We start from the raw sequence: 23,968 nt of genomic DNA, 5'->3' as shown, positions 1-23,968 counted from the left end.
CATTTCCCAAAAACTTTTCACTTTCTTGCATTCCCACCACTGATGAAAGAATGTCCCTTCCTTATCTTTACACTTCCAACATTTGTTATCAACCTTATACATCTTTGCTAGTTTTACAGGTGTCATATACCATCTATAAAACATTTTCATCACATTCTCCTTCAGTGTAGTACAGGCCGTAAATTTTAAATGCTCTTTCCACAAATTTTCCCAATCTTCAAATTGAATATTGTACCCAAAATCCTTTGCCCACTGTATCATTACCGATTTAACCTCTTCATCTTTCGTATTCCATTCCAGCAGTATCTTATACATTTTTGACAAAATTTTATACTCATTATTTATAATGTCCTTTTGGAAACTTGATTCTTTTTCTACATAACCTTTTTCCTTCAAATCTTTTTTAAATATTTCATTTACCTGGTAATGATGCAACCAATCATAAACTAGATCTTTAACTTGTTCATATGGCTTCACTTTCCATTTTCCTCCTTCTTTAATTATCAGTTCCCCATAGGTGGCCCATTTATTTCTCATATTAATCTTCTTCACACTTATTACCTCTAACGGGGACAGCCAATGTGGAACTTTTGGTTCCAATATATTTTTGTATCTCTCCCAAACCTCTATTAGAGAACCCCTGAAGATGTGGTTTCCAAATCCTTTATGAACCCTCTTTTTGTCACACCAGAGGTACGCGTGCCACCCAAATCTATTATCAAATCCTTCAAGATCTAATAATTCATTATTTTCTAACTTTATCCATTCTTTTAACCAACATAAACAGGCTGCTTCATAATACAGTCTCATATCTGGCAGGGCGAAGCCTCCTCTTTCTTTTACATCCGTCAATAATTTAAATTTTATTCTAGGCTTCTTCCCCTGCCAGATATACCTTGAAATCATTTTTTGCCATTCTTTGAAAATTCCTATACCCTTTAATATGGGTATAGTCTGAAATAAAAATAGCATCTTTGGTAGCACCGTCATTTTTATCGTAGAGATTCTTCCCCAAAATGATAGTTTCATTCTGGCCCAGCTCTATCAATCTATGGTCACAGTAAGGGGTTGCAAAATCCCTGTTACAGATGTCCAGCTCACATTAAAGGTAAAGGTACCCCTGACCGTTAGGTCCAGTCGTGGACGACTCTGGGGTTGCGGCGCTCATCTCGCTTTATTGGCCGAGGGAGCCGGTGTACAGCTTCTGGGTCTTGTGGCCAGCATGACTAAGCCACTTCTGGCGAACCAGAGCAGCGCACGGAAACGCCGTTTACCTTCCCGCTGGAGCGGTACCTATTTATCTACTTTCACTTTTGTGCTTTGAACTGCTAGGTTGGCAGGAGCAGGGACCGAGCAATGGGAGCTCACCCCGTCGTGGGGATTCGAACCGCCGACCTTCTGATTGGCAAGCCCTAGGCTCTGTGGTTTAACCCACAACGCCACCCGCGTGCCCCAGCTCACATTACCCTGCACAAAATGTAGAGTTTCCAGGGGTCTTTGTGAAGCTTTATTCTGCTAAAATCATTTCAAATCCTGTTGCTTGCAGATATCTCCAAGGAGATGTATTTAGTCCCCAAGGAAAAGATGAATAAAAAGGAGTGCCGTAGGGTAACTGGCCTGTCACCTAACTAATCTTGTAGGTAGTCTGTGGGGCTAAAATGCTGCCATTAGGCGAAGGCAAAAGACATTTGCGAGAAAGAAGACAGCAGCAGGCCTTTAAAGGACAGCATCTAAAGTTTGGCAGACATCACTGGCGTTATGGTGGCAGAACCACGCCTGCCATTCTCAGCTCCTGCAGCCGCACCAATTTAATTTGGGTTTCTGTAGTATGGCATTGACCGAGGAGCGAGCGCGTTAGCAAACGAGGAAGTCACTGCAGCAAACGAGCTCTCCATGCCTGACCAGCTGACAGCTCCCCAGCTCCCTTTGCCAAGAATGCATTCATTTTAAAGAAATATATGTAAATCCTCCCATTGGAAAAGTTCAGCGGGAATCTTATTACGCCTGTAGCATCAGTTGTTGTAGCAACGGGCCTCCGGTGGGGGTGGGGTGTCAAAAGTTGAACGCAGCAGAAAGGGAAAGGAGGATGGAGGCATTTTTGTATGAGTTGCTTTGGCCAGGGTCTCCTGTTGGGTCTCTGCAAGGAGCCTCAGCTTTGGTTTGAACACACTTTGCATTGACTCCTGAAATAGGGAATCCTAGAACTGTAGAGATGACCTCCAAAGGGTCATCTAGCCCAACCCCCCTTCAATGCAGGAATCACAGCTAAAAAATTCCAGAGAACTGGCCATCGAATCTCTGCTTAAAAACCTCCAGCAAAGGAGAGTCCACCACATTCATTTGGAGTCCGTTCCGCGGTTGAACATCTCTCACCATCAGGAAGTTCTCCCTCTTTAGTTGGAATCGTCATTCCTGTAATTTGTGCCTGATGGTTCAGGGTCCTACCCATAGGAGCAGCAGAAAACAAGCTTACTCCTTCACTTATCATATCCCCTCTCAGCCTTCTCTTCTCCAGGCTAAATATACCCAACTCCTTCAACTGTTCTTCATAAGGCTTGGTTTCCAGACTCTTGATCGTCTTGGTTGCCCTCCATTGCATGCATTCCATCTTGTTAATGTCCTCCTTAAATTGTGGTACCCAGAACTGGACATAGGACTCCAGGTGGGGGTCTGATCAAAGCATAATGAAGCTGTACTATTACTTCCCTTGATTGGGATACAGTGGAACCTCGACTCACGACCACAATCCATTCCGGAGGCCCATCCTTATGGTGAAATGGGTTGCTGGGAGAGGGCCATTGTGTGCAGGCGCGGGCGGTGATTGCCCGCTTCTGCGGAGGCGCAAACTGCGATCACCGCTCCTGCGCATGGGCGAAGGGCGGCAAACCCGCCGGTTACTTCCAGGTTTGGTGTGGTCGCAACTTGGAATGTCTGCGAGTGGAGGCAATTGTAAGTACAGGTCCTACTGTACTCTACTTCTGCAGGGAGGGTTTTTGTGTGGGTGGGGTGTCCTTGGGTACCCCCACTTCATGCAGCTGAGACCCACAAGCAGTGCATGCTGCTTAATTAAGGCAAATAGAGCATTGTTCCACCTTCTGCTGCTCTCTCTTCCTTCTGCCCTACTAGTCCTAATGGGATATGAATGGACTATACACGATTCTCTGGTGTTCGTATGTAAAGTTGAATACATAGTTCTATGATTCTATGACTCGTCCTGTGAGCAACCTGTGGCCTTCAAGAAATTGTTGGACTCCAACTCCCACCAGCTGGACAATTGTCAGGGATGTTAGGGGCTGTAGTTCAACAATATTTGAATGGCCACAGGTTCCCCATCCCTGACTTACCTCAACAGCCTGGGAATTGAACCTTGAATCTTTCATATCCAAAGCATACACTCCATCATTCAGAGGTTTAGCTCCTCTTAGATGGGCAGGAGATGACCAATGTTATTCTAGCTACAAGAACATCCCTATTCACCTAATTAGAGGCAACCAATCCTAGGTTGGCATTTTCAGAACTCTGGATGGGGGTGACCAGCTCATCATACGGGATTTATTTATGCCTATAATAAAACCCAACAATATTTTTAAAGTCAACTTTATTCATGCTTAAGTACCAGCATATAATCTGGCAAAGTTAAAATGGCTCTATCGCACACACTGGAAATGTTTTTAATCAGAGAACGGCGTCTTCTGTTTTTCATGTAAGTTGCTTTTTGTTTGTTTTGTATTTTGTTCTTTTTTTAATTAAAAAAAGGATAAATCAAATAACAGCAATAATTAAAAATGTTAAAACACAGCATTTTAAAGGAATTTTAGTAAAGGTTTTCCAGCAAACAGGCACTATAATGACAAATGAACTGTGCATTCATGTTTTTTGTAGATTGCTCTGAAATTATTTAAACAAGGAGAAAAGAAGTTGTAAGTGCAATGAAAATTTTTCCGAAGAGGCATATATTTTTACAAAATAGGGGTAAACTGCCAATATTCTGTAACAGAAGCCTGTAAGCCCATTGAAAGGAAACTGGTTGGTTTAAATTTACACGGTAAGCAAAAATGGGTTTGTTTTGACATTCTGTTTAAGATGGGGGGAAGAAAGGGAACAGGGACCCAGACTGGGAAACACCATTGCCCAGCCAGGTTTAAGGATTTCAAGGGAAAAAAGTACATTTAACGTTGCCATTAATTCCTTGGAAACAGCTCTCTGTAGGTTAACCCATCGCCTCGATTCTGATCCAGCCACTTTCCACAGGGGAAATTTGTGGTCACACCTGTAGCAGAGTTGGTGATCTCCACCCGTTCCACCAGCCATCCGCACGAGATCCCGGTGCTGTCGTGCTCAATGCGGACTTTTTTCAACTCCCCAAGCTCAAGGATCTCTAAGTAGAACCGGTCGGTATTGCCCCGCTCAAAGAGGTTGCGGCACTTCTGTTTGAGCGCCCGCTTGCCGGAGTCCCCGTTCACTCCGAATATGGTAATGAGGACGTTGGCGTCTGTGCCAGACCCCTTCTCAAACCCTGTCACAACAATGACCTCATATTTGACTGGCACCAAACTCCGAGCTTTGCTGGCAAAGCTCTCGATCACCTTGGCACACTCAAAGACCTTTTGGTCGCCCCTTTTCCTGCAGAGTGGTATTTTCGCATTGCACCTGAAGAAATACCTGCCAAAAGGAACAGAACAGAGCTTTGTACCTGGGACGATTAACGGCTTACCTTTCTGACCAAATATTTCGCTGCAGGGAGCTTATTTTTCCTGGGAGAGAGAAGCCACACTTTCCATAACAACTATTTTGTTGGCTTTGCTAAATCCCATTTGATTGAATGTTTTGTTATCCTCCTTTTGTTTAAATTCCTTTGGCTGGCAAACTTCCATAAGCATACCAGGCACAGAAATCCATTTAATTGGATGTGTAGCCTATTCCCCTCTGCCCCGCTTCTGAAAAGTTGCCATCTCTGCCCCATCCATTTCTCCAACCCCAATCTCAGATGACGATGATTATTTATTTCATTTATGAATCCCTTCCCACGAGGTGTCTCAAAGTGATCTACAGTGTAATAACATATGCAAAAAAGTCGCGCATATAAAAACTGTTAAAACAATTGCAGATATAAAATAAACTTTTTTTAAAAAAATCCCATGTAGCTAGATAGATAGAGAATATAACAGCAACAGCACATGTGTAAAAATCAATTCAAAATCCAGCACAGATACCAACTGGGATAAAGATCTCTATTTCAAAAGCTTGTTGAAAGAGGAACATTTTTCGCAGGTGCCAAAAAGGCAACAGAGAAGGCGACTGTTCAGTATGCAATGGGAGGGACTTTCAAAGGCGTGATGCCACCACACAAAAGGCCCTGTTCTGACACTGTAGGGAATGAACTGGCATACCAACTCTTTGCTTTGAAGGCTGGCAACATCGACCCTGCTGTGTGGGAATTCCTTGCAGAGGACCGCAGTACAGTCATACCTTGGGTCACAGATGCTTCAGGTTGCGAATGGGTTACTTCCGGGTTTCGGTGGTTGCGCATGCACAGAAACGCTAAATATAACTTTGCGCATGCACAGAAGTCTTGAATCGCAACCCGCGTGTGCACAGAAGCGCCGCTGCGGGTTGCCAATGTGCATCCCGTATAGATCATGTTCACAATCCAAGTGTCCACTGTACTGTACCTGGAGACACACAGGTCATGCATTCATAGCAGTGGACCAGAAGAGGAATGACCACTGGGAGGAGCTCAGAGAGAAGAAATGCCCTGGTGCACCTGCATCAGCACAACCAGATGCCTTCATCTGCCCCAGCTGCAACAAAACATGTCTCTCCCGTACCAGTCTCTATAGTCACAACAGATGCTGTAATCTTCCAACAGTTTGACTTCACTTCCAAAGGCACACTCCTCCATTGTCTCCTGAGACAGGTGGGTGCCAACAACAGATGGGAGCAAGCTTCCTGCTAAGATGATAGCTGCAGGCTACCGTCTCTTGCCAAAAGCAGTGATAGGCTGTATATGTAGGGGACGAGGCTATCTTTTAGGCATGCTGCTCCCAGTTTGCAGAATGTACAATTTTTCAGCAGTGGCAAAGTATGGTGATGATATTCTGCTCTAGTGAGCGGTCCAGCTGCCACATTTTTCACTAGCTGCAGATTCTGGGAGAGCCTCAAGGGTATAGAACACATCACAGCAATCCAAGCTGGAGGTTACCTCAGAAGCCTGGCATCCCCAGATGCCCAATGTGCCAACATACCTTCTTAAAACAATGATTTGTGCTTTAACTCAAAAAGTTTCATTGGTACAGCTGCGAAACACCACCCCATTGGTTCTGCATGGTATATAATCACACCTGCTCTCAAACCTCTAACAGGTTGAGTTGCATGATAGGTTGGTTCTTTGACAGGTTCAGGGTAAGGTAGGATCAGATGTGAATGGGCAAATGTGACCAAACGCAAGGGACACTTTGTGCGTTGCTAACAAAATGGGGATTTGTTTACTTTCAGCTCCAGGGCCCATACAGTCATTCCCAATCTGTGTGTTGGCATACACTAGTTGTACCTCAAGGGAAGTGTGACTGGTTTCGTGGGAAATTAACTAATTGAATAATTAACAGCTCTTGTGAGCCCCAAAGACTCTTACGGAGAAGGCTCTTTGGTCTGCCTCCATGTTTTTCATTGTTCTGCCTAACCGTGAGCCAAAAAATGGAAAATACGGGGCTAAGATGGGTGGAAAGGGGCAACCTCTCCTTTTGCGAATTTTGAGGGAGAAAATCTTGTAATGTTACGGGCTCACGAGAAAAAGTGGTGGACATGGCAACGTTTTGTTCTTTCAAATAAATTTTGGTGCCGATGCAAAACAACCATAGCGGTCCTATTGATGGCCCAGCAATTGCTATTTCCATGCCTTCCATGCCTTTTTTGGAATTACGACACACCATGATATATCTCAAGGGTCTTTTGTATCTGTGTAGCAGAGAATGGCAGCCTGTACTTAGGAATGGGGATAAATTCAGTTCAGTTCCCATTTAAAGGCCAACTTAGTTAATGTTCATCTCCTGAAACAATTCGCCAACCCCAGCACAGCCCTTCTTCAAAATTTACATTTCTCTGAATTTTGCAATTTCGGTTCTCCAGCCAAGTAACATGCACAGATATGCATTTAAAATGTGCATTAAAATTCAAATGGCATACAAGAATGCATAGATTCGGAAGGGACTAGAGATGGGGAAGAAATTTGATTTAAGATAGGCTTAGAGGCAAACCTTCAAATAGGCATTTTCCGCAATAATATGTGGACCGAAACACAGATGTCATATGAAATTAGCGTTTCTTCAAATTTTGCAATGCTGTTCTCCAGCCAATTGGGGAGGGGGGCGATGAGAAATTTAATTTTCCAAATTTGCCCATCTTTATGTATCCCACTGCAGATGGCTGTCCTTCAACTCAAGTGGGGGTGAGGTTGGAGCTAGTGCCATCATCCCTGTTCTACCCACCTGCATGTTCTACTTACTCATGAGTATAATGCCTGAGTAGGAAAAACCAAGAAACATCCAGTCAAATCTGGAAAGCCAGCAACCCTATTGGTGAGCTACATTCATCTGGTTCCATCTGGTTTACCTCCTGAACAAGGGAGCCAGCAGTCATTCAGCCCTATAGGGAGAAGGGGGACTGTAGACTTGACCCGACACCATAGTCAGGACATGGACCTTGTTGCAACTATTTGGAAATACCACCAGATCCAGTTGTCCCTGCCACTTGTGGAATCAGTGAATGCCAGAGACATCTAGGGCAGGCATAGGCAAACTCGGCCCTCCAGATGTTTTGGGACTACAACTCCCATCAACCCTGACCACTGGTCCTGTTAGCTAGGGATGATGGGAGTTGTAGTCCCAAAACATCTGGAGGGCCGAGTTTGCCTGTGTCTGATCTAGAGAGCTCTTTCCTACAAGCCACTTACTGGTTGAAAAGTTCCAACTCCGTGACGATAATCTCCTCAACATGCCAGTAGACTTCGGTTTTCACACTTGATTTCTTTCCATCTTTTGGACAGTGACTAACACAGATGGCCGCAATATCGCCGACATTCTTGGAAGCGAACTCAAATTCGTCTGTTGCTCCTCTGGAGAACACCCCGCCCCGCAACAAAAGAAAACAAAAACCCAGTGTTGATTAATACCAGAAAGTTAATATCAGTTGTGATGAGAGGACAGAATTCATACAAGGTTGGAAGGTTGTGGACTCTCCTTCCTTGGAGATTTCGAAGCAGAGGTTGGGTGGCCGTCTGTCATGGATGCTTTTGTTGTGATTCCTGCATTGCAGGTGGTTGGACTAGATGACCCTCAGGGTCCCTTCCAACTCTACAATGCTGATTCTGTTATTTATAGTCTGCCGTTCACCTGAAGTTCCCAGGGTGGATATACTTAAAATCCAGAGCAAAGTTAATCAATAATATTAAAACAGGTCAACGTAAATTTCCATTCAAATGAAGCAGCAGCAATATAAATCCAGTCCTCCATACCTCATCCTTCACCAAAAGCCTGCGTCTTCCTCCAATGGCATTATATTGGAGGGAGGGTCAGCTCTCAGTGGTAGAGTGTAAGTGTTGGGGACTATGCTGATAAGTAGTATAGATTTAGAACAGTGGTTTGCAGAGGGACATAGTTCAGAAGACAAAAGTTGGGAAGAACTGAGCGTTGAACAGTTAGGAGAAGAACTGGGAGAGAAAGTTAACAGGCTCACTTTCGCTGAAAACGTCCATCCGCTCAGCCCAAGGTCAAGGAGAAGAGATAAGGTGGCAGCACAGAAAGCAAAGTGGTTGCGAGATCAGGTTGCAAGACATGGAAGTGACATGGGCAGCTAGGGGGAAGTGGGTGGTACCCTTAATTGGGAGCACCTTCATTCCTAGAAATGGATTCTTTGATCTCTTGCTGTGATCATTAAAATTTCTAACCGGTAAGAGACTCCTTTCGCTTTGTTCTGTTTATCTACTGCCAAACGGGAGAAGGAAGCTGAGTCCCTGAAGAGTGACAGTAAGCTTTCCATGTAGAAGGTTGGAGGTTCAACTGGCAACATTTCCAGGCAGATGCTGGGAGAGATTCCCTCTCTGAAACCCTGGAAAGCCACTGCCAGCCAGTGTAGGCAATGCAAAGGTAAATGGACCACTGGTCAGATTCAATATAAGGCAACCTCCTAGAAGAGGAATTTCCTGTTAGACAGAGAGGAATGCCTCTTCTGCAACAAAATTGCCATCAGCCGTCATCGTCACCATATATTATTAAGACCACCCACATACCTTAAAAATCTCCTTTTTTTGGGTGAGTTCTCCAGAAGGAACTCTTTTGACCGTCCCTTCTTCCCCTCGAAAATAAGAGAGACGTTCTCCTTTGTCTCTGCGTCATCTCGGTCGCTCGTGACTGTCTCGATCTTGTAAGCTTGGAAGTCAGAAAAGAGCTTATGATGAAGAAGGGGAAAGACACAGGCCCTCAGCCCTTCCTAGTTCATAGCTGCCATTTGAGCTTTCAGGCTTCGTTTGCTATTAAGAGTGTCTGTTTCACATGCGTCATATCTGACAACATGTAAAGGTCCTAAAGGGGGAAAGATCTGGGCTTCTTCTCCTGGCTTAAAACAGGGATGGGGAGCTTGGGACCTTCTCCAGATGTTGCAGGACTACAACACCCATCAGCCCCACCAAGGATGGCCAGTAGTCAGGGATGATGGGAGTGGTAGTTCAGCAACACTTGAATGGCCACAGGCTCCCCAGCCCTGCACCTTCCACCTTGTGCACAATGAACACAGAAGATGCTGGGTGAAGAGTCTTTAAGATGCTTCTTCATTAACAGCAAGACCTAGTAACTCTTTTCAGGTGTTAAAGCTGCGGGCAAGAGTAACCTAGCTCTACTCCCTCCCAACATTTTTGTTCCATTTAAACTTGGGAAGGTAGAGAATTGTACCTGTGGAACATTTTAGAACAGCCCATGATACTGTTTATTCAGACAAGTGGGGCAAAGTGGGGCATCAACACCACTGGCCCAGATTTCACCAGCTCCAAAGCGGTCCCCGCATTTGCTGTTTCCATGCCCTGATGCAGATGTTGACCCTCTGTAAAAGGTAAAGGTAAAGGGACTCCTGACCATTAGGTCCAGTCGTGACCAACTCTGGGGTGGCAGTGCTCATCTTGCTTTATTGGCCGAGGGAGCTGGCCTACAGCTTCTGGGTCATGTGGCCAGCATGACTAAGCCGCTTCTGGCGAACCAGAGCAGCGCACGGAAACGGTGATTACCTTCCTGCCGGAGCGGTACCTATTTATCTACTTGCACGTTGACATGCTTTCGAACTGCTAGGTTGGCAAGAGCAGGGACCAAGCAACGGTAGCTCACCCCGTCGCGGGGATTTGAACCGCCAACCTTCTGATTGGCAAGCCCTAAGCTCTGTGGTTTAACCCACAGTGCCACCCGTGTCCCTGGGGCCCTCTGTAAACCTTCACAAAAACAGGACACCCCATTGCACAGGGGCGCTGGTTGCATGAAACCCTCTGCTTAAGCAGAGACAGATTTGGGGGAGCGCAACCAGTTGCATGGGTGCAGAGCCTCAGTGGTGCTGCAAATATGATGTAGAATGGAGGGCAAGAGGCAGGGGGCCACTGAATTCTGGCATCGCACAGGGGGCGGATGAAATCCGAGCCCCCTGAAGGCTACTGTCATGAGCAATTGTTTAGGTGCAAGATTCCCCTCATTGGGCAGTGCCAGTGGTGTGCCCAATGACAAGTGGAGAGCAGTTCAGTCAGTAGAGCATGGGACTCTTAATCTCATGGTTGTGGGTTCAAGCCCCACGTTGGGCAAAAGATTCCTGCATTGCAGGGAGTTGGAGTAGATGATCCTTGTGGTTCCTTCTAACTCTACAATTCTATGGTTCTATGACCAGGGGCATAATCCTGCTACTCCACATGGAGCTTCCACCTGTGGAAAATGTTGGAGGAGGGCTAGCATGACTTCCCTTTTAAATAAAATGGCTACCGCGAGTTTCCCCCTCCACTGCCCAGATCTCCCATTTAGACCTACAGGTGCGTTCCTTCAGTTCCAGAATGTCATTATTGGCACAAGCCAGCTCTCGGAGGAGCTGCCCATCGTCTTCGCTCTTCGCCAGCCAGCGATCACACTGGAAGCGGAACATCTTGTCCATCAGGGAGTCTTCTATATCGATGTACTCCAAGTGCCAGCCGGGCGCTATCCCTGCAGGAAAGGAAGCACCTCGTTACTTGGGGGACATGAAGCAGGTTAGGCTGCTGCCTCCTACAGGCAGGGATGTCAGATAAGTCCAACAAAAACAGGAATGGAAATCACTGGTGTTCGCTTGTTTGTCCAACATCTGGAATGGAAACCAATGGAAATCCAGTGAACACAGTTGGTATTTGCTGCTGCTGTTATTTTCAGTCTGCAAACGGTATGCAATTGATTGTGTCTTCCCTTCCGCTTATACCGTGTCTCCTTTCCGCTGAAATAAATGGGGTGGAATAAGATAACGAAAACATAATTTGCATAATGATGTAAGCATGGTCCACAAGCTTCGTTCTGGTGGTCCATGGTGCATCTTTGGATTTGTGATTGAAGAGGTGAGACAGCATGTCTATCGCATTAGATATTCATTTTTATTTTAAGCTACATTTGAATCGCTTCTTTTATTGCATTGCCAAGCCTGGACACTGAGTCCAGCTCTGAGGGCCTTCTGGAGCTTCCCTCACTGTGAGATATGAAACTACAGGGAACCAGGCAGGAGGCCTTCTCTGTAGTGGCACCCACCCTGTGGAACGTCCTCCCATCAGATGTCAAACAGATTTGACTTTTAGAAGACATCTGAAGGCAGCCCTGTTCAGGAAGGGGTCTTAACGGTCAGTGTTTTATTGTGTTTGTAATATTTGGGGGATGGGGAGCAACCCACAGTGGCTGGGGAAACCCAGTCAGAAAGGTGGCATAGAAATAAAGTTGTTGTTGCTGCTGCTGCTGCTGCTGATGTTGATGTCGTCATACAGTGGTACTTCGGGTTACATACACTTCAGGTAACAGACGCTTCAGGTTACAGACTCCACTAACCCAGAAATAGTACCTCAGGTTAAGAACTTTGCTTCAGGATGAGAACAGAAATCACGCAGCAGCGGTGCGGCGGCAGTGGGAGGCCCCATTAGCTAAAGTGGTATCTCAGGTTAAGAACAGTTTCAGGTTAAGAACGGACCTCCGGACCGAATTAAGTTCTTAACCCAAGGTACCACCGTATTACATTTCAATTCCACCTAATTCTGTTGGATTCAGATTGCAACTTCATAAAACGCAATGTGCAAGAAACAAAAGAAGCAATGAAAACGCAATTAAAAATCATGCAGCACACAGAACATTATACCTGCTGCAATAGGTGGGGAAATCATTAGCTGGTTGATTTCAGCATTTTTTTAAGTGGTCCATGGAGGTGGGGGGAGTTTGGGAACCCCACTGTGGAGGGAAGCAGCATTGCACTGAGCCAGCCCCTTGGTCCATCTGCTGTCTACACTGGCATGCAATGAAGGAGCATCTCCACTCCCATCGTTCTACCCGGACACTGAGGTCCAGCTCCAAAGGCCTTCTGGCGGCTCCCTCACTGTGAGAAGCCAAGTTACAGGGAACCAGGCAGAGGGCCTTCTCAGTAGTGGCACCCGCCCTGTGGAACGCCCTCCCACCAGATGTCAAAGAGAACAACAACTACTAGACTTTTAGAAGACATCTGAAGGCAGCCTTCTTTAGGGAAGCTTTTAATGTTTGATGTATTGCGGTATTTTAATATTTTGTTGGAAGCCGCCCAGAGTGGAAGCTCAGCCAGATGGGTGGGGTATAAATAACAACAACAACAACAACTTCTTCTTCTTCTTCTTCTTCTTCTTCTTATGACTCTCCAGGTTTCAATCAGGAGACATTCCTGGAGATACTGAGGATTGAACCTGGAGACTTCTGCAAGCAGAGCAGATGCTCTACCACTGAACTACGCCCCTGTCCCTAGTCAAAAGCCTCTTTCCCCTGGATTTAATTTACCTGGGGGGGAATTAGGAGTGCTGGGCCACCCCTGCCTGCTGCTGTTGGCGGAGTCTCCTTATTCCTATGGTCCCCTGTTGCATGGAAATCCAGGCCTGCTCTTACATACCTGCCATTTCTCATCACTTAACAACAACAAGAAGAAGGGAAAAGAGTGAGGAGCAGAAAAATCCAGCCCAGGCCCTGCTTGCCTGCCAGCCCTTAATTAAGCCTTGAGCTCCAGAAGGCAGTTTTTTGTTAGAGGATTACCCAAGGCCGCCATGTGTGCTGGAAGACACCAGGCTCAGGGTTTTTCTTCTTTGGCATCCCTGGAGAAGCAAACCCTTGACAAATAAATGCTCTCTCTCCCAAAGCCCTGTCTCCAGCAGTTTGGGGAGAGAGTCTTCAGCAAACAGAAGACAAAAAGGGGGGGGAGGGAAAGGAACCACAACGTCCGCCTGCCGTGAGAGGAGGAGCGGCTGGGCACTGCGGTGGGAATTGGGGGTTGGCGGACGATCACCCGGTGGCTGGAGGAGAGCCAGCTCTCTGAGCCTGGAATCTGCTATTGGATGGAGGGCAGCTGGCGCAGGAGCCAAACCAGAAGGGAGCTGCTTCTCTGCTCAGGAAGAAAGCAAAATAGTTGCTTGGGCAAATAGCTGTGCTTTTTCACTAGGTGTGAATTACATGGGAATGGGGGAAGCTCTCTCTCCCTTTTGTGATGGCCCCCTTTCTACCGTTTTTTTTAGAAGGCTACAGCAGATCTATGATTGGCACCCCCTGCCTCTGTTGAAGGGCTCTCCAGGGACTCAGGACTGAAGAGTAGGCACACTGCTTCATTCCCAATCAGTGAGTGTCCAGTAACCTCCTGCTAATCTCCTGGAACTTTTTGTACCACAAATGATCCAGCTTAATTTTATTTTTGTTCTACTTTTCATAGAATTGTAGAGTGGGAAGGGACCCTAAGGGTCATCTAGTCCAACCACCTGCAAGCAGGAATTTCAACTATAGCATCCATGGCAGATGGCCATTCAAACTCTGTTTAAAGACCTCCAAGGAAGGGGAGTCCACAATCTCCCAAGGGAGACCATTCCACTGTCAGGGAGCTCTTACTCCCAGAAAGTTCTTCCTGGTGTTGAGTTGGAATCTCCTTTCTTGTAACTTGAAGCCACTGGTTCGAGTCCTACGGTCCAGAGCAGGAGAAAACAAGCTTACTCTATCTTTTTCCTTTTTCCTTTCTCCTTCTGTGATGGAACTCCTATTTGACGTTTTCATCCCCAAAAAGTTTTTGATTTGAGTTTCTATTGAAATGAGGCTGCATTTTAATGTTGTATTTTAATCTTGTTTTTAAGTTGTATCTTAATCAATTGTTTTTATACCTGGTGTTAACTGCCCTGAGCCTGGTCTTGGCTGGGGAGGGCAGGATATAAATAAAAATTATACCCTAGCTGCTAGAGGGCCGTGAAAATTTATGTCCACCCATGTACTTGTCTACCCATGGACTATCTGAAACCAAAGGGTTGAATTGTTTGCCAGATGGGAGTCTCCCCCCACCCCACCCCCAGTTCTCCTACCCCACTAAGGACTTTATCCAGTGCTTTTTTCAATTAAAAAAAAAAGTTTAGGGGTACTCTCATTTTGACTCAAGAAAACCACTATTTTATAGTTCAAATCGGGGGAAATAAATACAGTAAATGGACAAAAGTACAGAGAGTCACAAAGTGTTTAGGGGTACGTGTACCCCCAGAAATAAAGCACTGACTTTATCTTTCTTGAACCACCCCAACATTCAGTGCAAGTGTTATAAGAGGGAGAAAAACTTTTCTCCACCCGCTTTCCCCATGCAACACACAATTTGATAAACTTCTATCATGTCGTCTCTGGGTCATTTTTTCTCAAAACGAAAAGGCCCCCAATAGCTGCAGCCTTTGCTCATAGGGGAAGCACTGTATAGGGAACAGATCTCTCTAGATGCCCTCAGGAATCTTCCCTGGCCACATCCCTGGGCCTCATCCATTGCTAGCCCTTCCCAACACCATCCTTAAACATTTTCCTTGCTGGGATTTTGATAAACCTACTTCCGCCCTGCAGAGGAGGTGGGATTGCGGCTGTCACGGTCCAACCCCATGTGCGGTAGCTGGAGCCCAGCCCCTGCATGATTGGGGGAATTCCCGGCTGTGTCACCCCCTGGCCAGCCAATCAGCTGGCTTTGGGGGCGTGGCCCTCCCGATTTAAACGCAGACACGGCCGGGGATCTCCCTCCAGTTGTTCCTGTTTTCCCCACCCTCCTGCCCTTTAAGGTTTCCGTTCCCTGACCTTGCTATGGACCTTGGTTGGTCGCCATTGACGGGCCTGGTAGGAATTTTTAAACTGAGCAGATTGGCACCAGCCACTTGGTTTTCGCCTACCTTGTAGCAAATCGTCACAACTTTCTTAGTATTGGCGGTTAGGCATTGGTATTGCTCTGTAGATGGAAGAGGGGAGGAAGCGCCATCACCTGCCCCACATATTGAAGAGTAGACTGATAAAGGATTCTGGGGGGCGTGGCCCTGTCCGAAGTCTAGGGAGGTGAGGGCCTAAGGCACGCCCCCTAGTGGTGACCCCAGGGGAGTTCCTAGTTGATGTGCACCAGCAGGTTAACCCTTCCTGGACTTCAAGCAAACAGGCTGAAGCCGGATAGTCTGTTAGGATCAATGCCTAAGCCAATACCGCTCATCACCTGTAACCAATACGTTGTGGCCATATTTAGCCCATTAACCTTAAATAATTGTGTCATGTGTCTTTATTTCCACGGGGGGGGGAGGGACGGGAACTCGCCACACAGTACTTCCTGCTTGCTTTGATAGATAATGGAAAGATATTTGTGTGTGTGGTCCTCTGAGTTTTGTGCAGCTGGTTTGTCGTTTTCCTTACAAAAGTGAGAGTCACATGCATTGTTCCAATCAGTTTCCCCTCTGCAATCAACACCCCCTACTATGTGCCACCATGAAGAAATACAGCCCGCAAAGTGTTAGTTTCTGTTCATATCACTGTGCAGCTGCTTGGAGTCACAGGACTCTGTTTACATTCCAGAGACCTTCCAGACGGTGGGAAGTCTCATGGGAGGGGAGACGGGATGTGACGTTAGTGGTTTCCTGTTTCCTTTGTTCCTTTGTTCAGTTGCTCTCTGCTTTCATAGAGAGAGGATGTGTGTTTTGTCTGCGTAGTTGGGATAATAAAACTCTTTGCAATGTAGCCCAAACCTCTCGTCTCTTTCCTGTGCTGGAAACTCTGCTGAATGGAACGTGCCTTGGAGCCTTATCAAAGGCTCAGGTCGTTAAACACGTTGTGAGGCGATTCCAAAGGACTCGGGGGAAGAAAATGAGCTTTATCAGCTTGGCTGAGCAGAGATCCCGACACAAAGCAGAAATGGTAGCCCCCCTCGACCCCTTAAAATAAACCTTTGTTAAAACAAACAAATAAACAAACCATCTTTGTTACCTTTGTTGTCGTGCCAGATCCGCACTTTGCAGAGATCCCCAAGACTGAGTATATCGGAGAAATAGAAAACATCCAACTGGTTCCTCTCAAACTTGTTGGACGTGTTTGCTTCTTTAAGAGCCAAAGTCCCGGAGTCCCCGTTCTCCCCAAAAATGATCATGAAGACATTGGCATCTGTTCCAGCCGCTGCAGGGAGACAGAGAGAGAACAGATTACTGCAGCACGTTATACGTAGGGCTGCCTCTGAAGACCGCTTGGAAACTTCAGCTGGTGCAAAATTTGCCCAGAAATGGAAGCAAGAAGAATTACCGAAGAATGGAAGACGAAATTAATGGACTACACAGAATTGGATAAAGTGATAGGAAGGATTCGAAACCTGCGGGACCAGAGATTCACAGAAGATTGGAAGAAATTTACGAATTATTTGAAGAGCAACTGTAATGAACAAATTACGCTGGTAGGACTACAAGACGTTTTGTAAGGAGGAACATATGAAATATTGCAAAGAAGAGAAAGAAGAGAGGTATTAGTTATGATATTTATGTAATAGTGAAAGTAAGAAATGTAAATTAAGTGGGAAAGATTGGAAAATTTTCAGATGTGATTGATGGAAGTAAAAAAAAAATTGTATAAGATGTAAAAGTATGTTTAATAATTGTTGAAAATGATATGTTCACACACACATACACACACACACACACACACACACACACACTCATGTCAGGGAACTGCCATTGGCTCAGAGGTGAGCGATAGAGGGGCAAGTGTGTTACAGGGAGCCTCCGAAAATCTTGTGAAGCAGTTCCTCTTCCGGCGAGGAGGAAAGCCCAAACTCCAGTGGAGAAGAGCTGGGCATGTTTAGCCTGGAGAAGAGGAGGTTAAGGGGTGATATGATAGCCATGTTCAAATATATAAAAGGATGTCACATAGAGGAGGGAGAAAGGTTGTTTTCTGCTGCTCCAGAGAAGCGGACACGGAGCAATGGTTCCAAACTACAAGAAAGAAGATTCCACCTAAACATTAGGAAGAACTTCCTGACAGTAAGAGCTGTTTGACAGTGGAATTTGCTGCCAAGGAGCGTGGTGGAGTCTCCTTCTTTGGAGGTCTTTAAGCAGAGGCTTGACAACCATATGTCAGAAGTGCTCTGATGGCGTTTCCTGCTTGGCAGGGGGTTGGACTCGATGGCCCTTGTGGTCTCTTCCAACTCTAGGATTCTATGATTCTATGAAGAGGTGCAAGGACCAGAGGATGCTATGAAGAGCCTTAACACCACGCCTGAGCAAGCCGGAGAGGAGGGAAGCACACCCCTGCACTCATCCATCATGTTTGAGGCACAGGGAGGGGCGGAAAAGGCTGGGGGTGATGAAATTTTTATGTTGGGGGAGGTACAAAAACAGACCACTCCCGGATTCTGCTAGTGAATTGAGCCAGACATGAACTTATGACGCTCTTCACTGTAAATAGTTTGCACCAAAATAAAGCCTGTAAAAGACAAAAGATAAATAAATTCCCAAACACTTCCCCAAAGAACCTCTCCTGGGGTTTTGTCTTGCGTGGGAAAAGAGCATGGAACTCCTCTACAACAGTGTTTCCCAACCTTGTGCCTCCAGCTGTTTTTGGACTACAATTCCCATCATCCCTTGCCACTGGTCTTGCTAGTCAGGGATGATGGGAGTTGTAGTTCAAAAACAGCTGGAGGCACAAGGTTGGGAAACACTGCTCTACAAGATACTCCTCTGTGACGGATTCTGCGGGAACCCACACGTTTTCTGAACTGGGCTCCCCCTCCCAGGCAACCAAGTACTCTAGCTGATGCCCGTTCCACCTGGAGTCAAGTATTTCCATCACTTCATTACAATATATAAACAGCTGGTGCAAAATTCAGCAGCCAGGTTGCTCACCGGGGCAATGCAGTTTGAGAATATCACACTGATCTTGGTCCAACTGCACTGGCTACCAATTAGTCTCCAGACTCAAGTAAATGCAGGCTTTGACTTATAAAGCCTGAAATGGCCCAGAACTAGAATACCTCAAGGACCACCTCTCTCCATATGAACCTACACAGACCCTGCAAACATCTTCCACAAGAGGTTCGTTTGTGAAATGCTCTCCCCAGAAATGTTCATCTGCGGCCTTCATTGGACACCTTTAGGTGCCAGGCAAAAATGTTCCTCTTTAGGTGACTCCATGGTGCCTCTGCAGCAACACAACCAGATACCTTCATCTGCCCCAGCTGCAGCAAAACATGTCTCTCCTGTATCGGTCTCTACAGCCACAGCAGGGACTGTAACTCTCCAATGGTTTGACTTCACCCCCAAAGGCACACTCTTCCATTGTCTCCCAGGACAAATGTATGCCAACAATAGCCAAATATTTCAATTGGCCCCCAAAGTCACAGAGTAGCACGATATGGAAATATCAAAGGCAGTAGAAAAATCCCACCATATTTGGCACATCAGAATTCCAGGCTGCCCCCTTTCGCATTCAGACTGGTCTGGAGGCTGCAGCTGCTACAGAACACAGTGCCCAGGTTACTTGTGGAGGCAAACTACCACCAGCACGTAACACCTTCCTTGTGGGTTTTGCACAACCCCTTGTGGGCTGCCAATCTGCTGCTGGGCCAAATGATGCCAGATTACTTGAGAGACCTCCTAATCTCTTATATACCCAACAGGTCACTGTGGTTCATAGGAGAGTCTCTCCTTCAAGTTCCAAAGATCTCACACTTGATCTGGAAGCTGTGGTTAGTGCAGAATGCTGCAGCACAATTGCTGACAAGAGTGAAGCCTTGTCAGCATATAACACTGTGCTCAGAGATCCGCACTGGTTGCCTGTTTGCTACGGGGCCAAATTCAAAGGGCTACTATTAGTATATAAAGCCTCTAACAAATTGGGATCAGTTTACCTATGAGATCGCCTTACCTCACATGTCCCCACTCAACCACTTTGATCGATGGAATTGGCACTGCTATAGTTGCTACGTAACACCCATTCCACATTTGTAATAACTCAGTTGTTTAGTGTGGCAGCATCTACACACTCTGGAACTCCCTGCCTGTTGAGATCAAGCTGGCACCTTCACTGTACTCTTTTTGATGGCTGCTAGAAAAATCCTTCTTTTAAACAAGCCTACCCAGATGCTTGGGATGAGGGTGGCGCTGTGGGTTAAACCACAGAACCTAGGACTTGCCGATCAGAAGGTCGGCGGTTCGAATCCCTGCTACAAGGTGAACTCCTGTTGCTCGAACCTAGCAGTTCGAGAGCACGTCAAAGTGCAAGTACAGTGGTACCTCGGGTTAAGTACTTAATTCGTTCCAGAGGTCTGCTCTTAACCTGAAACTGTTCTTAACTTGAAGCACCACTTTAGCTAATGGGGCCTCCTGATGCCGCCGCGCCACCGGAGCACGATTTCTGTTCTCATGCTGAAGCAAAGTTCTTAACCTGAAGCACTATTTCTGGGTTAGCGGAGTCTGTAACCTGAAGCGTATGTAACCTGAAGCGTATGTAACCCAAGGTACCACTGTAGATAAATAGGTACCGCTCCGGCGGGAAGGTAAACGGCGTTTCCGTGCGCTGCTCTGGTTTTGCCAGAAGCGGCTTAGTCATGCTGGCCACATGACCCGGAAGCTGTACACCGGCTCCCTCGGCCAATAAAGCGAGATGAGCGCCACAACCCCAGAGTCGGCCATGACTGGATCTAATGGTCAGGGGTCCCTTTACCTTTACCTTACCTAGATACTTAGACAGTTGAGGGTTGTGGATCCCGCCCCCCGAATTTCCTGTTTTATGTTTGGTAAACCAGTTTGAGGTTCCATACAATTAGGTGGCATTTAAATTTTATGAAATCTATAAATCGTACTAAATCAAGATCTCTGAAGTCCATTCTGGAGTAATGTGGAATAAGGCCTTTAGCTGGCTGCCCCTGTTCTGTGGGAACAGCATCCCTGTTGACACACGATTACGACAAGTGCTCACTATCTCCACTTCCGGAAACAACTGAAGACATGTTTGTTCTGACAAGCTTTCCCAGCTGAACAAATAGGTTGCTGCCATGGCATTGCTTATTATCTGCCGTTCTTTCTCCTGTTGCTTTTAACTGCGTTTTAAGCAGTTTTTTATTGCATTCTGTACATCGCCTTAGACCTTCGCGGAAGGAGATAAATAAAACAAAGAGCCAAGAGCTGCTGTGGAATCCTCCTGGAGGCTGGCAAAGGAAAGGACTATTTTGGGTTACAGTACACCTGCAAAACGTCCCCAAACCCTGCACAGAATATGACAGCTCATCTCTCGTGGTGCTATGATGACATACGAATCAGGTTATTGTCCCTGTGCTGGGAGATGCCACAGTCGAACTAGTTCCAAACCCACATGTGCCTCAGTCGGGTGTACCATTCATTCCCTAATTTGTCCCCCCCCCCCCCGGCTGTCTCAGCTCATAACAAAATAGAAGTCACTGTTGTTAAAAACGATCACCCTTCATTTCCTGGAAAAGAGAAGATGGATGTGCTCATGTTGACATCTGAAGCTCTCTTCTTTGGGAGCCAGAGTGCTCGTTCTCTCTCTCTCTCTCTCTCTCTCTCTCTCTCTCTCTCTCTCTCACACACACACACACACACACACAATGGAGAAGGTTTGTCAGAGTACAAAAGAGGTAAGGTAAGGTAAAGGCAAAAGCCCCCTGGACGGTTAAGTCCAGTCAAAGGTGGCTTTGGGGTGCGGCACTCACCTCGCTTTTCAGACCGAGGAAGCTGATGTTTGTCCACAGACAGCTTTCCAGGTGCCATGCGGCCAGCAGGAATAAACCGCTTCTGGCGCAACGGAACACTGTGATGAGTGCCACAGTGCACGAAAATGCCATTTACCTTCCTGACACAATGGTACCTATTTATCTACTTGCACTGGTGTGCTTTCGAACTGCTAGGTTGGCAGGAGCTGGAACAGAGCAACAAGAGCTCACCCCATCGTGCGGATTCGAACTGCTAACCTTCTGATCGGCAAGCCCAAGAGGCTCAGTGGTTTAGACCACAGTGTCACCTGTGTCCTTTCTAAGTACGAAAGAATCAGCAATCAAGGAGATCATGTGTGCTTGTTGTTTAGCTTGTTTAAAAAATAATTCACAAGTTCTTTGATAATACCCACTGCCTCTTTTATAAGTAAACATCTATCAGTTCCTCACATTACACATTCTCCAAGACTTCTGAGGGATTTCATGGGTAGCCAAAAAGAGCATCAATCTGGGTAGGAATATTTCCTAAAGAGATCCGTGCATCTGTCAACTGATACCAAATATTTCCAAAAGCAAAATGCTAAGCAAAACTTGAAGGTTCCTCTTCTCTGGCAGAACATCTAAGGATGTCAACGGAGTTTCAAGAAACCGACTAAAATTTCCTTAAGAATTATTTCCTTGGACAGATAGTGGGTTAGTGACAGTAGTGATTCTATCACAGCAGGGAAAACTCACTGGTTTCTTGTAGAACTGGATGCAACAAATGTTAAACGTACCTCCAACGTCGCTGGTTTTAACCTGAATCGTATATTCAGTATAATCCATCATCTGCTCATCATCGATTACTGCTGGAATCTCCCATTCCAGGGTGAGATTGTCTCCCCACTGTGTGGAGAGCCATTCATTGTATGTAAACACAGTCACCTCTTGAGTGGTCAGATTCTTCATGGTGATCTAGGGGGGAACCAAACCAAAGGAAAGCATTCAGTCTGAATTAGGACCCTTTGGATAGCCCTAAAAGAAAGCTTCGGCAAAACCCACTGGGGAATTTTTGCTCTTGGGGTGTGGGGTGGGGCAGAGCTGTGGACACCAGCAACACTGATGCTTACCAGTACAAGTGGTGTGGTAGAGTTAGGGGCACACAGTTGCAGTGGTGGGACTATTTATATGAATAACCATAGTTGAGGTCCCGGGTCCTAAGGAAGTCAGACTATCCTCCACCAGGGCCAGGGCCTTTTCAATGATAGCTCCGACCTGATGGAATGCTCTGTCCCATGAGACTAGGGCCCTTCAGGATTTAACCTCCTTCCGTCAGGCCTGTAAGACAGAGCTATTCCGCCTGGCCTTTAATTTGAATTCAGCCTGATCTTTTATTTCCCTTCTCTTCCCTCCCCCTCCCCTTTTATGAAGATCACCCGTTCTGAGACCCCACAGCTAATTCTCCCCTGGCCTCCTCACTGGCCCAACTAGGACCAAATCAGCCAGCTAGCCCTGGAGATTATCTAATGCTTAAGGTAAAGGTCCATTAGGTCCAGTCGTGGCCGACTCTGGGGTTGCGGCGCTCATCTCGCTTTATTGGCCGAGGGAGCCAGCATACAGCTTCCGGGTCATGACTAAGCCGCTTCTGGCGAACCAGAGCAGTGCACGGAAACGCCGTTTACCTTTCCGTTGGAGTGGTACCTATTTATCTACTTGCACTTTGACGTGCTTTTGAACTGCTAGGTTGGCAGGAGCAGGGACCGAGCAACGGGAGCTCACTGCGTCGCTGGGATTTGAACCACCAACCTTCTGATCAGCAAGTCCTAGGCTCTGTGGTTTAACCCACAGCGCCACCCGCGTCCCTTCTAATGCTTATTTCCCCTAAATTGATTTTTGAATTTTGAATGTTATTGTTATTCATGTTTTTATACTGTATTTTATGCTGCTTTTATAATTAAGTGTTTTAAGTTTGTTCTTAGCCGCCCTGAGCCCAGTTTTTGAACCGGGAAAGGCGGAGTATAAATAAAAAATTATTATTATTATTAGCCAACCATCTGGTGCTTTTCAGTGTGTATGGTCCTGACCTCACCACTCCACTCCATCCCTGCCCTGTTCAGGTAAGCAGTAGTGATGCTGGTGGCAGCAGGATGGGCTCCACCCCTCCACAAGTACCACTGCTGCATCCAAAGGAGCAGGTCACCTATAGGAGTCTCACATGACCTAATCATTAGGTCAGTTGGAATGTAAGAACATAAGGCTGCTGGATCACACCAATGGCCCACCTAGTCCAGCATCCTGTTCTCACAGGGGCCAAACAGAAGCCTGCGAGAAACCCATGAGCGTATGAACGCTCTCCCCTCCTGTGGTTTCCAACAGCTGGTATTCAGAAGCACCGCTGCTCCAACTGTGGAGGAAGCACATAGCCATCAGGCTTTGAGCTGTTGTAATAATAATAATAAATTAATAAATAAGTCATGTCAGACTAACCTGATCTCGTTTTTTGACAGAATTACAAGCCTGGTAGATGAAGGGAACACAGTGGATGTAGCCTACCTTGATTTCAGCAAGGCATTTGACAAGGTGCCCCATGATATTCTTGTAAAGAAGCTGGTAAAATGCGGACTTGACTATGCTACCACTCAGTGGATTTGTAACTGGCTGACTGACCGAACCCAAAGGGTGCTCATCAATGGTTCCTCTTCATCCTGGAGAAGAGTGACTAGTGGGGTGCCACAGGGTTCTGTCTTGGGCCCGGTCTTATTCA

At 46.4% G+C, this 23,968-nt stretch overlaps 1 protein-coding gene across 5 annotated transcripts in view; it reads right to left on the bottom strand.

The window, feature by feature from the left end:
* Positions 1-3,012: 3,012 nt before the first annotated feature.
* LOXHD1 (lipoxygenase homology PLAT domains 1) overlaps positions 3,013-23,968 on the bottom strand; it is a 198,326-nt gene continuing 177,370 nt past the window's right edge. For 4 of the 5 annotated variants that reach the window (XM_081881330.1, XM_081881332.1, XM_081881333.1 and 1 more), the window contains 6 exons: positions 22,002-22,179; positions 16,500-16,685; positions 11,049-11,219; positions 9,284-9,422; positions 7,949-8,110; positions 3,013-4,662 (listed from right to left, as the gene is read on the bottom strand). In XM_081881330.1, the coding sequence (XP_081737456.1) occupies positions 4,182-4,662; positions 7,949-8,110; positions 9,284-9,422; positions 11,049-11,219; positions 16,500-16,685; positions 22,002-22,179 (1,317 nt within the window). In that variant the 3' untranslated portion in view covers positions 3,013-4,181. The remainder of the gene's footprint in view (positions 4,663-7,948; positions 8,111-9,283; positions 9,423-11,048; positions 11,220-16,499; positions 16,686-22,001; positions 22,180-23,968) is intronic. The other variant, XR_014161414.1, reaches the window with a different exon arrangement.

This window comes from Podarcis erhardii (assembly GCF_964252035.2).
Source record: "Podarcis erhardii genome assembly, chromosome: 11".
In the NCBI taxonomy this organism is placed as follows: domain Eukaryota; kingdom Metazoa; phylum Chordata; class Lepidosauria; order Squamata; family Lacertidae; genus Podarcis; species Podarcis erhardii.
This window is presented reverse-complemented; position numbering and strand designations above follow the sequence as displayed.